General features: G+C 40.1%; 1 protein-coding gene across 1 annotated transcript in view; it reads right to left on the bottom strand.

Annotated features, from left to right (window-relative positions):
* Positions 1 to 8,388: 8,388 nt before the first annotated feature.
* Positions 8,389 to 16,315, bottom strand: part of fat4 (FAT atypical cadherin 4) — a 95,190-nt gene continuing 87,263 nt past the window's right edge. The window contains exons 14-17 of the mRNA XM_060891835.1: positions 16,048 to 16,172; positions 14,595 to 14,842; positions 13,387 to 13,648; positions 8,389 to 11,861 (exon numbers count right to left, since the gene is read on the bottom strand). Of these exons, the coding sequence (XP_060747818.1) occupies positions 9,973 to 11,861; positions 13,387 to 13,648; positions 14,595 to 14,842; positions 16,048 to 16,172 (2,524 nt within the window). The 3' untranslated portion in view covers positions 8,389 to 9,972. The remainder of the gene's footprint in view (positions 11,862 to 13,386; positions 13,649 to 14,594; positions 14,843 to 16,047; positions 16,173 to 16,315) is intronic.

The raw sequence follows: 16,315 nt of genomic DNA on the forward strand, positions 1-16,315 counted from the left end.
TGCTGCGTTCCTGATGTCAACCATTGATTATGGTGATGAGGTCGAGATGCTCTTTTCACCTTTGACGGTATCTTTTCTGGTGGGCCCCATCCATGGTGAGCCTTACCAAGGGCAAAGCATTTGCCCAGGCTGGACATCGTTGCACAGGACACATTGTTGAGACGCTAAAATATAACTGGAGATTATGCTGGAGAGATAGCTGGACCTCATCACCAAGGCTCTTCCTGGTAGAACAGGATAGTGCTGTTCCAGCACAGGCCTGACCAACAAGCTTTGCTACTGTATCTGCTGTACATTATCCTTCTACACCACTGATTCTTCCCCTGTTGCAAATAATTCAGCTTGAATTTAAAAGTCCTGTTTGTTTCCTTGAAGTGGCTAAGAAGACCTTAGTTTCCACTACTGCTTTGGTTAGTGGTCAGAGAACTCTGGCAGCCTTCTCACACAACAAATTTGCTACATACAGTACAGAGATATTTAGTGCTCTCAACTCATTCGTCTGTACTTATGGATTTGGCCTCTCAGAACAAATCAACTCGCAATTCCAGAGATCCAGGAAACACTCAACACAATCACTCCTAGTACAAGAACCTTGTGGAAGCAAGTGTACACTGGTGTGCACCTTATTGGCCTTGTCTTGCACTCAGTGATGGTGAGATGACTCTCAGGGGAGCATGTGGTTGTATCTGGACATGCATCTATGATCATATCACTCAATTTCATGAATCTGTTGACGGACCTACGTGATTTAAAAATGTAATCAGGCATCTTAGTAAGTCAGACCTTGTTTTTCTGGGGATAATGTAGCTACATACATAATAGGAATGCGTGAACTTTTAGTTCATATCAACTATTTCCTTGCTTTTATGATGGCAATATAGTTACATTTCCTGGTTGATTTACATGTAATAGCCATGTGTACTGAGTAGTCCTCTTTGGAATAGCAAGAACGGAACAATTTTTTTCAGTTTGGTTTTCCATTTTTTTTTCTGGCTTCTCTATTTAATGTATTTATCTCTTTTAATGTGAACGTTTGATTTATTTCACATAACCTTTACAAAAAAGCCATCATGCAAATAAAGCCCAGATAAATATAATTAAAAAAAGGTTATCTGAGGTATAAAAGATATAATAAATGAATCACATTCATCTCTCTGACAGTGACGTGACTTTTCATGATGTCACCTTGTTTGCCCTCTTTAGAATATTTCACAGAAAAGAAGGCGATTGAAATACAATGATTCTTGTTTGCGTCTTTTCGGAAATTAGCAATTTTTTTTTTTGGCTAGAAACAGGGAATGGGATGGATTCGGGGCGGGGGGCAAACAGTCAGAAGAAAAAGTGTTTTTATTCGAGTGGGAGGTGACGGATCCATTGAGAGACGACTAGCATGAAGAGGCACCTATTTGAGTGAGCTGAACTCACGGACGATTCTCGCTGACAGCATGAATGGATGAGGAGGGGAGAAAAGATGGAAAAGAGAAAAGATAGTGGGGCATGGGAAAAAGCCTGAGGCGAAAAACCCAGGAGAGCTACAGGCCACAATTAGCCAATGAACGTTATTGTGGAAATTAATGTGCTTCCAACCAACTGCCAAAAGAGTCTCATTGTTTGCCTTTCATCTGAAGTACGTACAATCCAGACTTGCCAGAGAGCAAGCGAAGGGATTCGGTAAAGAATTGGACATTAAGCATGCCATTGAGCTAACGAGGTGAATAATTGACACATTATTGCGTTCGCTAGTGTCTAGTTCTCAGGATTAAGTAGGAAATCCATCGTTACGGCTGATAAATTGCTCGGTAAAAGCATTGACCATAGTGTGTTTATTAAACAAATAAGAATGGATTTATTTTTTTCGATTTTATATATACTGTTAGATCCAAATACATTTGGGCATTGACTCGATTTTCAGATTTTGTCTCCAGAATAGTGGCAATGTGTGGGTGTGCGTATGGGTGTGTATAGCTATTACAACATAAGTAACTAGAACGTACATTTCCTGAAGAAAATGTGAAAGGTGCTTGCACGTGGCAAGTTCCCCTCATTGTGCAGAGTGTTTTGTTTTGTCACATGTTCATGTTGTGCTAAATTTTGATTCTCACATGACATCACGTGACATCGTGATGACCCTAAAGGAGCTGGCCGAGTTTGGTGTAGATAGTTCGAAAGTTTGCCGAGTTATAAACCTCCAAAGCTTATAATGGGAGTCTATGGGGAACAAAGGCCACTTTGAGACCCGGAACCGGAAGTACCAGTACTCAGATCGCTTATAAAAGTCATAGCACACCTCTCCTCAATGAGCCAGTCGATTTGACACCTCATTCATGGGTCTAGGACAAAAGCTGCGGGACAAGTTACGCGCCAAAGTTTTGTCCGGAAGAGTATGCAGGATAGTAATAATGTTGGCTTGCAAGCACCATTAATAATCTGGATTTAACTTGTTTAATGGATGCTCCACAACTTTAAGCAGAACAATTATTGATTGATACAATGAGGAAGCAACAGTTAGCATTTACCCAGACTCCTCTAGTTCTGTTATTGCAAGCTTCTTGCATGGAAGGACTGGATTGTTTCCTCTCTAGATCACTTGTTTTCATCGATCCATCTCTGTCCTCGAAAGCACACTATTTTTTTGTGTGTGTGTTTCTGTTTTAGGTTTGTGTTCTTTCTCCCTGATTAAGATTCGATGGAACGTATTGTACCTCACTCAACAGTGTTATTCCATAAACGTCAAAGTCTATCTGATAATCTGGGAAAACTTGACAAATAAACAGCAGTTGGCTTTGTGTTTGTATTTAGCTTCCAGCCACAATGTACTTGTTGTGTTTTACTGACCTGCAACCTAATAGACATATCAAACTCATCAAGCTAGTCTGACATTTTTGGCAGGAATAAAAATGTTCAACTCTATCACTGTTGAGTAGAGTTTTCCTCACTAATTCCTCAAATTAAGAATTATTTTGAGTTAGCCACACTGGAATTGTGACAGTTAATGAACCTAATTGTTTTATCAATACTCTCAAGCTTAAGCTGGCCAATGTTTTCGCCAGAGCACATTAAGATTTGTAAGTTAGCTTAAACATGGTGATCATCAGAATCCATAAACAAGCTGATAAATAGAAGCCTTTATTTTTGTCACATATACATTAGAGCACAGTGAAATTTATTCTTTGAATATCCCAACTGGGGGGCACGGTGGCTTAGTGGTTAGCACGTTCGCCTCACACCTCCAGGGTTGGGGGTTCGATTCCCGCCTCCGCCTTGTGTGTGTGGAGTTTGCATGTTCTCCCCGTGCCTTGGGGGTTTCCTCCGGGTACTCCGGTTTCCTCCCCTGGTCCAAAGACATGCATGGTAGGTTGATTGGCATCTCTGGAAAATTGTCCGTAGTGTGTGATTGCGTGAGTGAATGAAAGTGTGTGTGTGCGCCCTGTGATGGGTTGGCACTCCGTCCAGGGTGTATCCTGTCTTGATGCCCGATGACGCCTGAGGTGATGACGCCCCATGACCCGGGGTAGTTCGGATAAGCGGTAGAAGATGAATGAATGAATGAATGAAGGAATGAATGAATGAATGCACATCCCAACTTTAGAGGTTGGTGTCAGAGCACAGGGTCGGCTATGATACAGCACCACTGGAGCAGAGAAGGTTAAGGGCCTTGCTCAATTGCCCAACAGTGGCAGCTTGGCAGTGCTGGGGCTTGAACCCTGACCTTCCGATTAACAACCCAGAGCCTTAACCATCTGAGTCAGCACATAAAGCAACCTATACTATTGTCACAAGCTAGCAGTCCATAATCACATATAGTGCCGAAGTCAAGCAACCTCAAGCTCTTAATTATAAAAGTCTATCTGTAACAACTAAACTTTAAAGCTTTATCCACAGACCCATGTTACATGGGAACAAAATGAAATATCCCAAGTCATAAAACCAGCACAAAACCATTAGCATTCCAAACACTTAATCATATTCAGGAAGCAAAAATTCAACTTTTTTTGTGTTTTTAAACAGATTGTAACACTGCTGGGAAAATCCTGATGGGACGAAATGGACGCCGTGCTAATATTCGGTATCGCTACAGAATATCCTATATTTCTGTATTGTGGTTTGGGTTGGAACCACAGACAATGTGACACCGAGAGAATCGTCACTATGTAGCAAATCAGCTAGTCTATCTTGGCATTGGACTCTTCCTGTATAGCAACGCTTTCTAAATAGTGTGTCAGAAATTGCTGGTTGTGATATTAGATAAGAAGCCAAAAACTTAATATCCATGTATTAATAGCTTAACCTCCTGAGACCCGTATGCTACTGTTGTGTACATTACAATTTCTACTGACTGTTTCTCTTAATTCATAGCTGATATCTATAAATTTAATCAGTGTTTTCAAAGAAGCAGTCTGGCAAAAGAATTATACTGTACCTAACAGTCGTCATATAAGGTTGGTACAATAAATATATATAGACAATGAAGTGTGAGAAAATGTTATGTCCTCATATGAGGACATTCGGGTCTCAAGAGGTTAATATAAATTTCTTTGATTTTTCACTTAATGGGTTACAAATATTTGCACTTTTTTTTTTAATGGAAAATTGTAGTTTGATTTCTATCCGTGTTATCACCAAGGGCAACTGTCACTCAACTGTCTAATCTATAGTTTCGATCCACAGTCAGGGGTAGAAAGAAATCAGCCCCAGCCTTGCTCCATTTTGTCTATTTTTCTTACAACCACCGATGGTACTGTTGCGTTTACTTTCACAAAAATCCAAACTAATCCTTTAAATGTTTAACGGCAACAAGCGATCTGATGCGGATACTAAAAGTGAAACCTCAAATCAATGTCTTATGCTTAAAAGAGAGGCGTAGCCTTGGAGCTGGGGTTAATGCATATAAGCAATCACATTTTCTTCTACAGAAGTGTTTCAATTCTTTCAAACAAAGGGCCATGTCCACACACACACACACACACACACACACACACACATACACGCACACACACTGTTTTTCCTCCAGTTAACTTGAGGCCTCTCTAGTCAGCGCTGAGAGTCTCAGTGAGTGCTGAAACAGCGCTTCATACCGTCACGATCAGATCCAGATGTTATTTCTCAAACTACTAAAACACACACACACACGCACACACACACAGAGACATTGGTAGATCTGTGTGCACCACTGGCATGCACACTATTTCAGCATGAAAGCACCCAGACCAGTGGCATGCTGGTTGTGGAAAGAAGTGTTCAGCTTTTAGCTGCAATTATTTTATGACTGTGAGGGATATGAATTATGCTCTGGCCATACGAACAAAGTGTATAAAGTGATTTCTTTCACTCTATACACACTGCTAGTGTTTACTAAAAAAGAAAATGAGCACTTATTGTACAGATTTTTTATTTTTTTTTTAACTTGTTAGCATTTACGATTAGCATCACTAATAAGCAAAGAGAACTATAGCGTTTATTTTTTCACAGCATTTATTTATTTAATTTTGTATTTAACATAATTTTTTTCATTTTACATGATTAAAAAAACACTGACTCTTTAACATGACTCATTTTTTATATGATTTGTTTATTTATGGCCTCTTTTCCCCCTCACACACCTTTGCACGCCGAAATGTACAGTGTGCTTGAAGGTTTTTGCGACTTAATAGAGAAACAACCCTTTTAAAAAAAATGGCCGACTCCCTGTTCACTACCCTCTGTGTTTGAGACACACCCATGGACTGAAACTCTCCCAGAAAACTTTAGTCTGTTTGTTGTTTATTGTTTGTGTTAAAGTTTATTGTTTAACTGTCTTGAACCAAATGACCTCCAACTCTTGTGCAACAATAGAGTTTTTGTTACTGTTCTTTTATTTCGCAACGTTAAATTTGATTGCATCACATCACGGCGTCATGGATTATTTATATATAACGATATGTGCAATGTGTTTTAGACGTACGCAACCTTACACGATCAGAGCTCGGAAGACTTCGGTTCAAAATGGCGCTAGCTACCTACTGTATATGTTACTAGTGGATTACCAAATTAGGTAATAATGCTGTGCATTCTGGGTAGTAATTCAGAATAACAGCATATCAACACCTGTAAATAAACCAAACAAATCTGGAGGCTTACAAAGGAAACAAATACTGTAGTGGGCAAGACACTAGAGATTTTATAGGACTGGTGGGGGGTAAAGCATTTAGTCCATTGTTGTGTGAGTGTATAGTGTGAGAGTATGTGTGTGTGTGTGTGTGTGTATGAGTGAAAAAAGAGAGAGAGAAACCACAAAGTGCCATCAGCCAGCTGTCAGCAATTTATTTTAGACCCCAAACCATCTGCATCTTCATTCACTCCATCTGTCTCTTCTAATTTTTTCCCTTTCCTCTCATTCTTTCCTTTTCTCTTACACATCATACACATACATGCTCTCGCAGACTCTTGCTTACACTTGTATGCTTTATAAAAAAAAAGTCTCTCTCTTTTCTCTCTCTCTCACACACACGCACGCACGCACACACACACACACACACACACACACACACTGTATAACAATCTAGATCAGCCTTTCAATCTCGAAATGCTTTATGAATAACGCAGGATTTTCTGTCTTCCTGTCTTTTAGCTTCTCAGTTCATCAGTTCAGCCTCATGCACCATCTTAAGCCTGGTTTATACTTGAGTGCAACACACAGGAATGGATTATGGGAAAGCATATCTTGGAGATTTATGCTTAGAAGAAGCCACATGCCAAAATGTAGTCTGGTGGCTGTAATCTGGTTTCTAGCCGCTAAAGTGTAAGCGATCACAGGATCGTCCGACAGAAAATGTAACTATAAACGGATAAAAAATGTGCATTGTGTTGTTTATTTTTTGTTACATTTCTTGTAATCACTTACACTTTAGCAGCTGGAACTAAAACCCAGGTATCAGTTATCATTTTACACGTCACTTATACTTTCCCACAATCCCTTTCTGGCTCTAGATGTTGCATGTGACTGAGAAGCAAGAAAACAAAGTCTGTGTTATTCTTAAAGCATCTCTCTATAACTTTTCTCTCTTAACCAGACCATCTTGACAATGATTTCACGAACAACACTTTTCTTTTTCCATGTAAGAATCACTTAAAGAATATTGACTCCTGCATATTCCTGAATAAAAGCCTGATTCTGAAAATCACCGTAACATCTTGTCTAACATCTTGTTCTTTAATTTGTTGTGACAGGCCCTAGATGTTCCACATTACCACAAAATGTGACATTTATTATTTTTTTTTGTTGTTGCCACAAACATGCTATGCAGCAGACGAAGGATTACAGTCAGTTAAATAAGTTAACGCTTTAGTTCTAAGGAAAATCGGATCTCGCTGTTCTGTTGTAGATACAATACAACATCCAGGACAAATTCTGAATAATTGTGAATTACTGTTATCCTACTTCCTCACTCACTCACTCTCATTCATTTTCTACCGCTTATCCAAACTACCTCGGGTCACGGGGAGCCTGTGCCTATCTCAGGCGTCATCGGGCATCAAGGCAGGATACACCATGGACGGAGTGCCAACCCATCGCAGGGCAAACACACACTCTCATTCACTCACGCAATCACACACTACAGACAATTTTCCAGAGATGCCAATCAACCTACCATGCATGTCTTTGGACCGGGGGCACGGGGAGAACATGCAAACTCCACACACACAAGGCGGAGACGGGAATCCAACCCCCAACCCTGGAGGTGTGAGGCGAACGTGCTAACCACTAAGCCACCGTGCCCTCCCATCCTACTATCAAAATGCAAAAGCATTGACCTTGTGGGTGAATGCTAACTGGGAGCTTGTAGCTGACTGACACAGCTAGATAACTAGTATAAAATTGAACAATCCTGATTCTCTCCATTTGTTCCATTGTGTTTACTTTTGCTAGTTTTTATTTATTTATTTTGTATTATTATTATTTGATTGAATGAGGTACAGTGAGCGTGTAGATGTATGTGGTATCGTACTCGTTATTATTAATATAATTAACTAATTATTTACTTAGCGCTGATTGCGTGTTCTCCATGCTCAGATTATTTTTCTGATCTCCACGAACACTTGGCAAATTCGGTTCGTTTTGTTTTTTTCCCAGAGCCGTAAGCATGAGAAGTAAATTTTCAGTTCTACATGCCCTTCAGTCTATGTTTTTATGGACCATTTAATTATGTGCCGTTTGACAGCAAAACCGAACAGCAAACAAAGGAAAAGTATCAATTTCACTAACAGAAATAAAAATCAGATTAACAGGAAAAAGCACATTTCATCCTTTGCTCTAGTTTGTCTCTCACTTCATTTGAAACACACTCTTATCGGTCTTTGTAACACTTTGAGCACTTTGGATGAGTTGAATACTCACTGGATGCCATCCTACTATATCACCTGAACTCTCTTCATTTTGTTAATTGCATTAGTCTTGAAATTACTTCAATTTTAAATAAATATTTTTTTTTATTCTGTTATTGGCTCTTACACATATAAAGCATACAGTATGTTATAGTTTTATCAAAAAAAAAGTGGAAAATACTGATGTTACATAAGTAACCAATGTAAAAAAAAAAAAAAAAGTACTTCAATCTTACTTCCCCTGAAAGTAAGATGATTTCCAGCATATGAAAAAAATCCATAAAAACACTGCTTAAGTACTTTTAAGTTAATAAAATAAAAAAAAGTAGAAACAGTTCATTAAAAATAACACAACAGAGAACAGTTTTTCCTTGAATTTCTTTGATACAAAATGTACACAAGTTCATAGTCTTCATAGGATTTTGCTTTTATGTCAAATCTCAAGAGCGATGACTCCTACAGGACAGGAAGTGAAGTAGCTTCAAGACAGCCGTCCCAGACACCTGCGGGTATTATTGTGTCATACACACACTCGCATACACTCGTCTTTCACATGAGAAACAGGCCAGAGGAGTCTGGTAAAATGAAATGTGTAAAGTAAAAAAAAAAAAATAAAAAAAAAAAATAAGTGCCCCAGTTTCTACTTCATCAGGTATCAATGACTAAAAACATTTTCTTCAGTCAATCCTTATTACGTAATAACCTCAGTTATTATAACCGAGACGGATCCTTTTCGAGCTGCATGTGAAACTGAAATCTGTCAGAAGGTCCTGTGTGTACGCCATTCATGTTTCTTAAAATGTCAAACCAAATATTGAGAAATATCATTTGACCAAACCGTATTAGTTCGTGAGAACAGTTCTCAGTAGTGCACTCCGAATTTTGGACTACTTTATGTTTGGAGAGCTGGAATGAGAGGAGCTCAGTTTTTTTTTTTTTTTTCCTGATGAAGTTCATATGGTCATGCTGTTAAAAACAGCCACATCCTCCCTTGGCTTTCTGTTGCATGGAAGAACGCATATGAAAGTCTATGGGGTCATCAAGGACCTTTCGGGTTTTTATGGATGTCTAAGGGATCCATGAAGAAATATTAAAAGCTACAGTCCAAAAGTCTGAGTCTATGAAAAACCTGGTTTCGATTTTTTTTTTTTTTCGGTTTTGTTTTTTCTTTGACATGTACAAAAATAAGTTATTACATGGAACAGTGGAGAAATTATACCATTTTCCTGTGAGCTCTATTAGCTACTAGTAACTGAATAGAGACAGTCATTTACAGAATCTTCAATTTGAGATTTCCTACTAAAGTTCGAATTTTTAATTTGCAAGTTTGCATTCTGTAACACTAAAATCAACAGCGAAATACAAATGGTTTTTGGCAATGGACTCAGACTTATTGGAATATTTCAAAAATCTTTTACTTAACAGGAATCAAGAGGATGGTCACAGATATATCGCTCTGCCTTACTGCATTTAAGCTCGTCTTTTTACAAATACAAGTACCAAAATACAGACAAAAAAAAGAACATTTATTATTGCAAGCGATTGGCTTCTCTCTATCCATATTTCATCCAGTCCAGTTTCATCCAGTTCTGTTGGATCAGAGAGAATATCTCATACATATTGCTCTGCCTCTCCTTCGGCAATGATGGTAACTGAACCATTGCCGCTGTTCATTTCAACATCGTTAGCAGCATTAGAATTTTCTGGAAGCATAGCTAAATCTTTAAAAACGTCAACATAATGGCTAAATCCTGGTCCCCAGTTTAGTAGACTGTCCCAGTTGAAATTGCCAGATCCTTGGCCCAGTTTGTGGGGCAGTGTGTGATGTTGATACTCCCCAAAGGTGTTGTGGCCTCCACTGGCCCCACCCTCTGCCCTACGGCTTGAGTACCTCCTTTGCTTGATTCTTCCCCCTCCATAATCTTCATCATCCGCATCGGATTCATTAACCTGTGATAGTTTCGGAACTCGAGAACCATAGTTGACCGGTTTTTCCCGGTCGTATTCCATCTCTGAGCAGGTGAAAGAGTCGTGTGAATCGCTCTCAGAGGACGAATCCGGTGCTGGAATTCCATCTGCGGGATTTCGCACACGAGAAAGCGGGCGTCGGGCATCTTCCTCAGATGATGAGCGTCCATGATCAGCGCTGCAGATGCTGGGGTTTCTGGGTCGTGGAGTGTTGAGTCGTTCCACTTCTTCTATGGACAATCCAATAGGAGGCCCGGTCTCCAACGGAATTTGCTCAATCGGTTGTTTCAGGCGGCTTGCAGGTCTTGACCCGTGACCCGCCATCGTCTGTGGGCTCTTGCTGCGCCTTCCAAGGCGTGATGCTGTGTAATTAAAAATAGCTGCAGACTGGCAAGTGTCTCCATGAAAGTCCAGAGGGCTTCCATCACGTCTTGCCAGATTCAGATTCATCTCCCGTGTTGGTGTGTTGCGGTAAAATGAGGCTGGTTTGCTAAAATGTGCAGGGCTATGGCGGGACAAGGGGGTAGGTGTAGGGCAGGGAGCATGGCTAAGTGGCGTTTGGCGGAGTCCTTGAGTGTAAGAAGGTTGGTAAGTGTAACTAGCAGCACCCAAGGTTAGTGGTGATTGCCGAGCGTAACCCAAAGGACTATGGCGTTGGATTTGAATGCTGAATTTGGGGGTGTGGCTTCGGAACTGCTTGTAATGTTGCACAATGTCGGCATCGGAAGGTGCGATGCTACTGGCATTGTCAATGTCATAGTGCTCAATTTCCTCAATTTCTGGTGCACTCGGAATTGTGTCACCACTCTCTGGGACGTCTGTCTCATCATATATCAGGTAGGGATTCTCACGCTCAATGATATCTGGCTTTGGGTTTCCTTCTGGCTGCTTCCGGACTGTCATGTCAACATCCCCGATGTTATCTGGATCATCAAATGCCACATTCTCGCTTCCCTTCTTCTTTTTCTTTTTCTTTGCTTTCTTTTCCTCCTTTGGTATGGCTGTTTTCCTGCCACCTTTGCAGTGATTGTGCAAAATAAGTCCAAGCACCAACAGAGCAAGAATCGTTGCACAGCCGCCCACAATTGCTGGAACCGCCCAAATTGGCAAAACGAATTCCTCATTGTTGGAGTCAGAAATACAACTAAACCCTCCGTTGGTTCCAACTTTGCAAACCGTGCCCTGCGGACAAGTCACACCCACGCATGCTACTAGGGTTTCACACACTCGTCCCGTGTACAGTTCATTGCACACGCAGCTGAAGCCCCCACGGTGAGCAGGGACACAACTGCCACCATTTTGACAGGGACTGGAAGCACAGTCTCCTGGAGGAACACACTGGTAGCTAAACCACTGGTTGACGCACATCATTCCATCCCAGCAGGGGGCACTAGCACACATGTTCGGCCCACGGCAACCGATTTTCACCGATTCGTCAGTCCCGGAAATGGAGATGTAGACAGTTCGGTGGTCACCAGAGAATGGGAGGAGCTCATTGTTGTACTTTACATATGCATAGCAGCCATCAAAACCTGAAAGGAGACAAAGAGAGTATTACTGGCATTATGATTTTCATACTGATTATTAGCGTCCATGATAGGATTCTTATAAATAATTCTTCTTCGCTTTAATAATTATTAGCATTCCCCAACAACTTAAAACATTTAGAAAGATATAAATGATAGTTGTATTACTCCTCTAAATACTACTTTCAATAACAATAATTAGAGAAATGATAATCAACAGATTAATATTAACATTATTGGATTAGAAGAGTAGGACTATTAGTATATTTTATTATACTAATAGCACTGTTTTAATGCCTTTGCTTTTAGTATTATTAACAATAGTTTAGTGTTAATATTAGCAAAGGAGGATTATTAGCATCATTTTTAGCATTAGCGGGATATTATAAGTATTATGAGAGGATAAAAAAAAATCACAAATATTTATTCAAGAACACATTTATTGCATAGCACATTTCTGTTATTACCCAGAACCATCATCTGGTCAAATTTGTACCTTTTATCTCACTGCAACAAATTGAAACACACTAACGGCATGTGAAATATGGGATCATAAAAGTTTCCCTGTGTGCAGGTTAGAGGGATCAGGTTCAGCCAACGCCGACTTGGCCTTTTCGTGTCTAATAAAGCAAAACCAAATCCTCTCCATTTACATGGTGGGGGGGGAGAATAAATTCAATAAACATCTGTTTACGTTGGTGAGGCAACATCAAGAGAAACACGATAGCTTATGTTCTGATTAGTCACATCACCATTTCACCCAGATGGTTCTGAACCTGATATATGCGGCCAAAGATGTTATCTTTTAAAAGAAAAAAAAAATCTCTCTAGACATTCTTAGATTCAAAAAAAGTTTTTTTTTGTTTGATTTTTTTTTAAAGAGACTGTTGTTTTAACTTTTATCAAAAGTTGTCATTTTAAACCAATATTAAGTTAAAAATGTTTCTTTGAACAAGCTGCTGTATTTGCTAACATGCTAATTTAATAGTGTGCTAGCTTGCTAACGCTCCTGCCATTGGACTCATAGATATAACTAAGAACTGGCTTATTATATGAACAATCAACAGAAAACACAACTTTTCTACTTACATTTCTATTATCAATCATTCTTTACTAATATACAATAAATGCTATAAGAATGGTCTAATTGGTTAAATCTGTTAACATGGGTGAGATAGAATAGCGATTAAAAGTCTGTTTACAATTAGGATTTTATTTTCCTTGCTACAAAGAGTATGTATTAGATTTGCTTGATTAGAGATTTAAACTGAAGTACTTCAAAGACTAGCACAAAAATCACTAACTTTGCAAATGTACCGCAAAAATAACAATCCTAAAAAAATGAAAAGACATTATTGTATGTCAAAATTTCTAAAACTTATTTTCCAAATCCACTTGGTAATTCTCTATATAAATAATCAAAATCACGGATCCTTGAATAATGAGGCTAAGCTCAACGACACATTGGATTAGTGTTTGCTAACTGACAAAGCAAAATCCTGAAGCTAATATAAAGATGTGACTGGTTAACCTGGGGTGGTTTTCTGCAGGTTGGTCTGTGGTGGCTCTCCTCCGAGCGAAAGCGTGAGGACATCGAGACCTCCAAAGTCCTGCGTTGTGTGTGTGATGACGCGAAGGATTGACTCGTCAATGAGGACTGTAGTGGAAGAGATGTTCCTCTGTAACAGCAGTGTGTGCCACTGACCATCTGAGAAGACTCCATCTCCCACAATCCTCTCCACCTTCCCCGCCACACCGGCATCAGACACATACTGCAGGTTCCCATTCTTCAGCTGGTGCAAGGAACAAAGAGAGCCTTTTGTTACTGAGGTGAAAGTCAGGGATAGAGCAGTATCTAAATACAGTAATACACATATTAGTGGAAATATCTTACAAGAGGGTAAGGCCTGTGTGTGTAAAAAAGGGAATGTGCAAAAGAGAAATAACGAAATAAAGGGAAAGAGATGAGGGGAAAAAGGGTTATTGGATGTAGTAAGAGCAAAAAGAGCGACGGAGAGAGAGACAGACAGAGATTAATCCTTGATTCCGTCTATTATACTTTCACCCATTTCCATCACTGAGTTCAGATTAAGGATGACTTCTATTGAAGCCAAAGACAGAGAAAGCAGGGAGAGATGGATAAAGAAAATAAATGTCTCTAGTATCTTGTAATAGAAGAGAAAAAAGGTAAAGCATGAGGGGGAGAGAGGAAAGAGTGTACACTGTGCAGGATGTTTGATTTAAAACGGTCACAAACTCTGGAAATGGAAAATCCATCTAGCCATGCAAAAAAAATACTAAAAAATGAAGTGAAAATCAATCTGGGGAACAAATCTTGACCTCTGTCTTGAGCTTCATGTACTGATACTGTGTGTGTGTGTGTGTGTGTGTGTAATAAAATGTTAAATGACAGGAGATTAGTAATAGAAAGAAGAATGAAGCAGATGGAGGAAGAGGAAGAGAGCAAGAAAAAGAGAGAAAATGGGTTGATGACAGGAATAGAGAGATGAAGTTAAAGATGTAGAAGAAGTAAGGAATCCATGGTGAGACAAAGATGGTGATAGAGAGAACACTAAAAGACATGGGGGTAAAGAGATGCAGAAGTTTTGAGTGAATGGCTTTGTGCCCTGAATTAGACAAACTAGAACTGAGTGAGGAAATACAGCATGCACACAAACTCATTGCTTGCTAAGGTAAATCAAGGCTAAGAGTAGTTTATCTTGAGCATATGTATCATACCCTGACAGTAGTGTAGTTAGAGATTTCCTGGACATGTAAAATTGTTCCAGTTTTGCTGCGAGTGCGGAACTTTAGCTCCAGACTGCTGCTCTCGGAGCGTGTACGCAAGTGTGTTTGTAACTGTGGGTATGTGTTAGAGAAGCTCTGCAAATTCTGCTGCATCATCATGTCTCTCTTCCAGCTCTGACGAAGAGTGTAATCCAAACGGCCGCTCCCGTCAAGGGATAAAGCCGAATCTGCAGAAATGACTGGGGGAGAAAAAAGAGGAAAAATTATTTTAAACTATTCTGCAGGTAGGCCTTTCTCCATCCACATATTTAAATGCCCTCTTTCAGCCATCTTACTCAATTGATATCCTCTGGTCCATCTTACCCCACTTAACTAGATCAAAATTCCTTATTAAACAATTATTACCCCATCGATCTATACCACGTCTTCCCATTTTTTATTACACTGATCTATATGAAACCGCCCCTCACCTGTCATACCAAACAAATCCATACCAAATAGTCCCATTGACCTAAATCAATTCAATCACACTGCACCCTTTGAGCAATCATTCATTCATTCATTCATCTTCTACCGCTTATCCGAACTACCTCGGGTCACGGGGAGCCTGTGCCTATCTCAGGCGTCATCGGGCATCAAGGCAGGATACACCCTGGACGGAGTGCCAACCCATCGCAGGGCACACACACACTCTCATTCACTCATGCAATCACACACTAGGGACAATTTTCCAGAGATGCCAATCAACCTACCATGCATGTCTTTGGACCGGGGGAGGAAACCGGAGTACCCGGAGGAAACCCCCGAGGCACGGGGAGAACATGCAAACTCCACACACACAAGGTGGAGGCGGGAATCGAACCCCGACCCTGGAGGTGTGAGGCGAACGTGCTAACCACTAAGCCACCGTGCCCCTTTGAGCAATCATATTTTTGCAAAATAGATGCCGTTTCTGGTCCATCTTTCCAGATTCACATCCTCTGTCATTCCTAAACACACACATCTGCCACAAACGGCCATTTATACCAGATCCTGTGAAAGCCTACTAACCTGTTTCCCTGTCCTTTATCAGTTTACCAATAAAAGTAAACCAATTTTAGGTGACCAGTTACCTCAAATCAAACTGCTCTGTCAGACCAATCTTACCCAGTTTCTCCTAAGCAAACTGCCCCCACTGCCCTGTTGCAATGTTTTCATTCAGATTGTCCTCTCTGTCCAATATTTCTCAATATATTAAAGTTAAATTGCACCTCATTTGACCAGTCATAATCAACTCGCTCATTTGGAGTTGTCTCACCACATCAATATATCACTTACCCTTATGACTTGTCTTGCGACCAGTAATCTCTATTAAACTCACCAAATCACTATCTACCAAACCTTACCCCATTTGACCAAATATTCCCTATCAATCTAAATCGCCGCAACAAATAATATCCCTTACATTTCTCACAGAATTTCCCTGTGAGTCCTTCAGCGCATTGGCATTGTTGCCATGACCACATGTCCAAACATGTCCCACCATGCCTGCAAGGGTTAGTGACACATGCACCTTCCATTCTGGGACATCTGAAAGACACAAACACACACATATAAAGACAACATTTTGATGTACTGACAGTCAGAATAGCAGATGAAATGATCCCACCACTAACAAAACAGATCGCCATATTAGTAGCGAGCCATATTAGCATATTAGCAAAAGATCTGTC

This window comes from Tachysurus vachellii, chromosome 18 (genome assembly GCF_030014155.1).
Source record: "Tachysurus vachellii isolate PV-2020 chromosome 18, HZAU_Pvac_v1, whole genome shotgun sequence".
Taxonomy (NCBI): domain Eukaryota; kingdom Metazoa; phylum Chordata; class Actinopteri; order Siluriformes; family Bagridae; genus Tachysurus; species Tachysurus vachellii.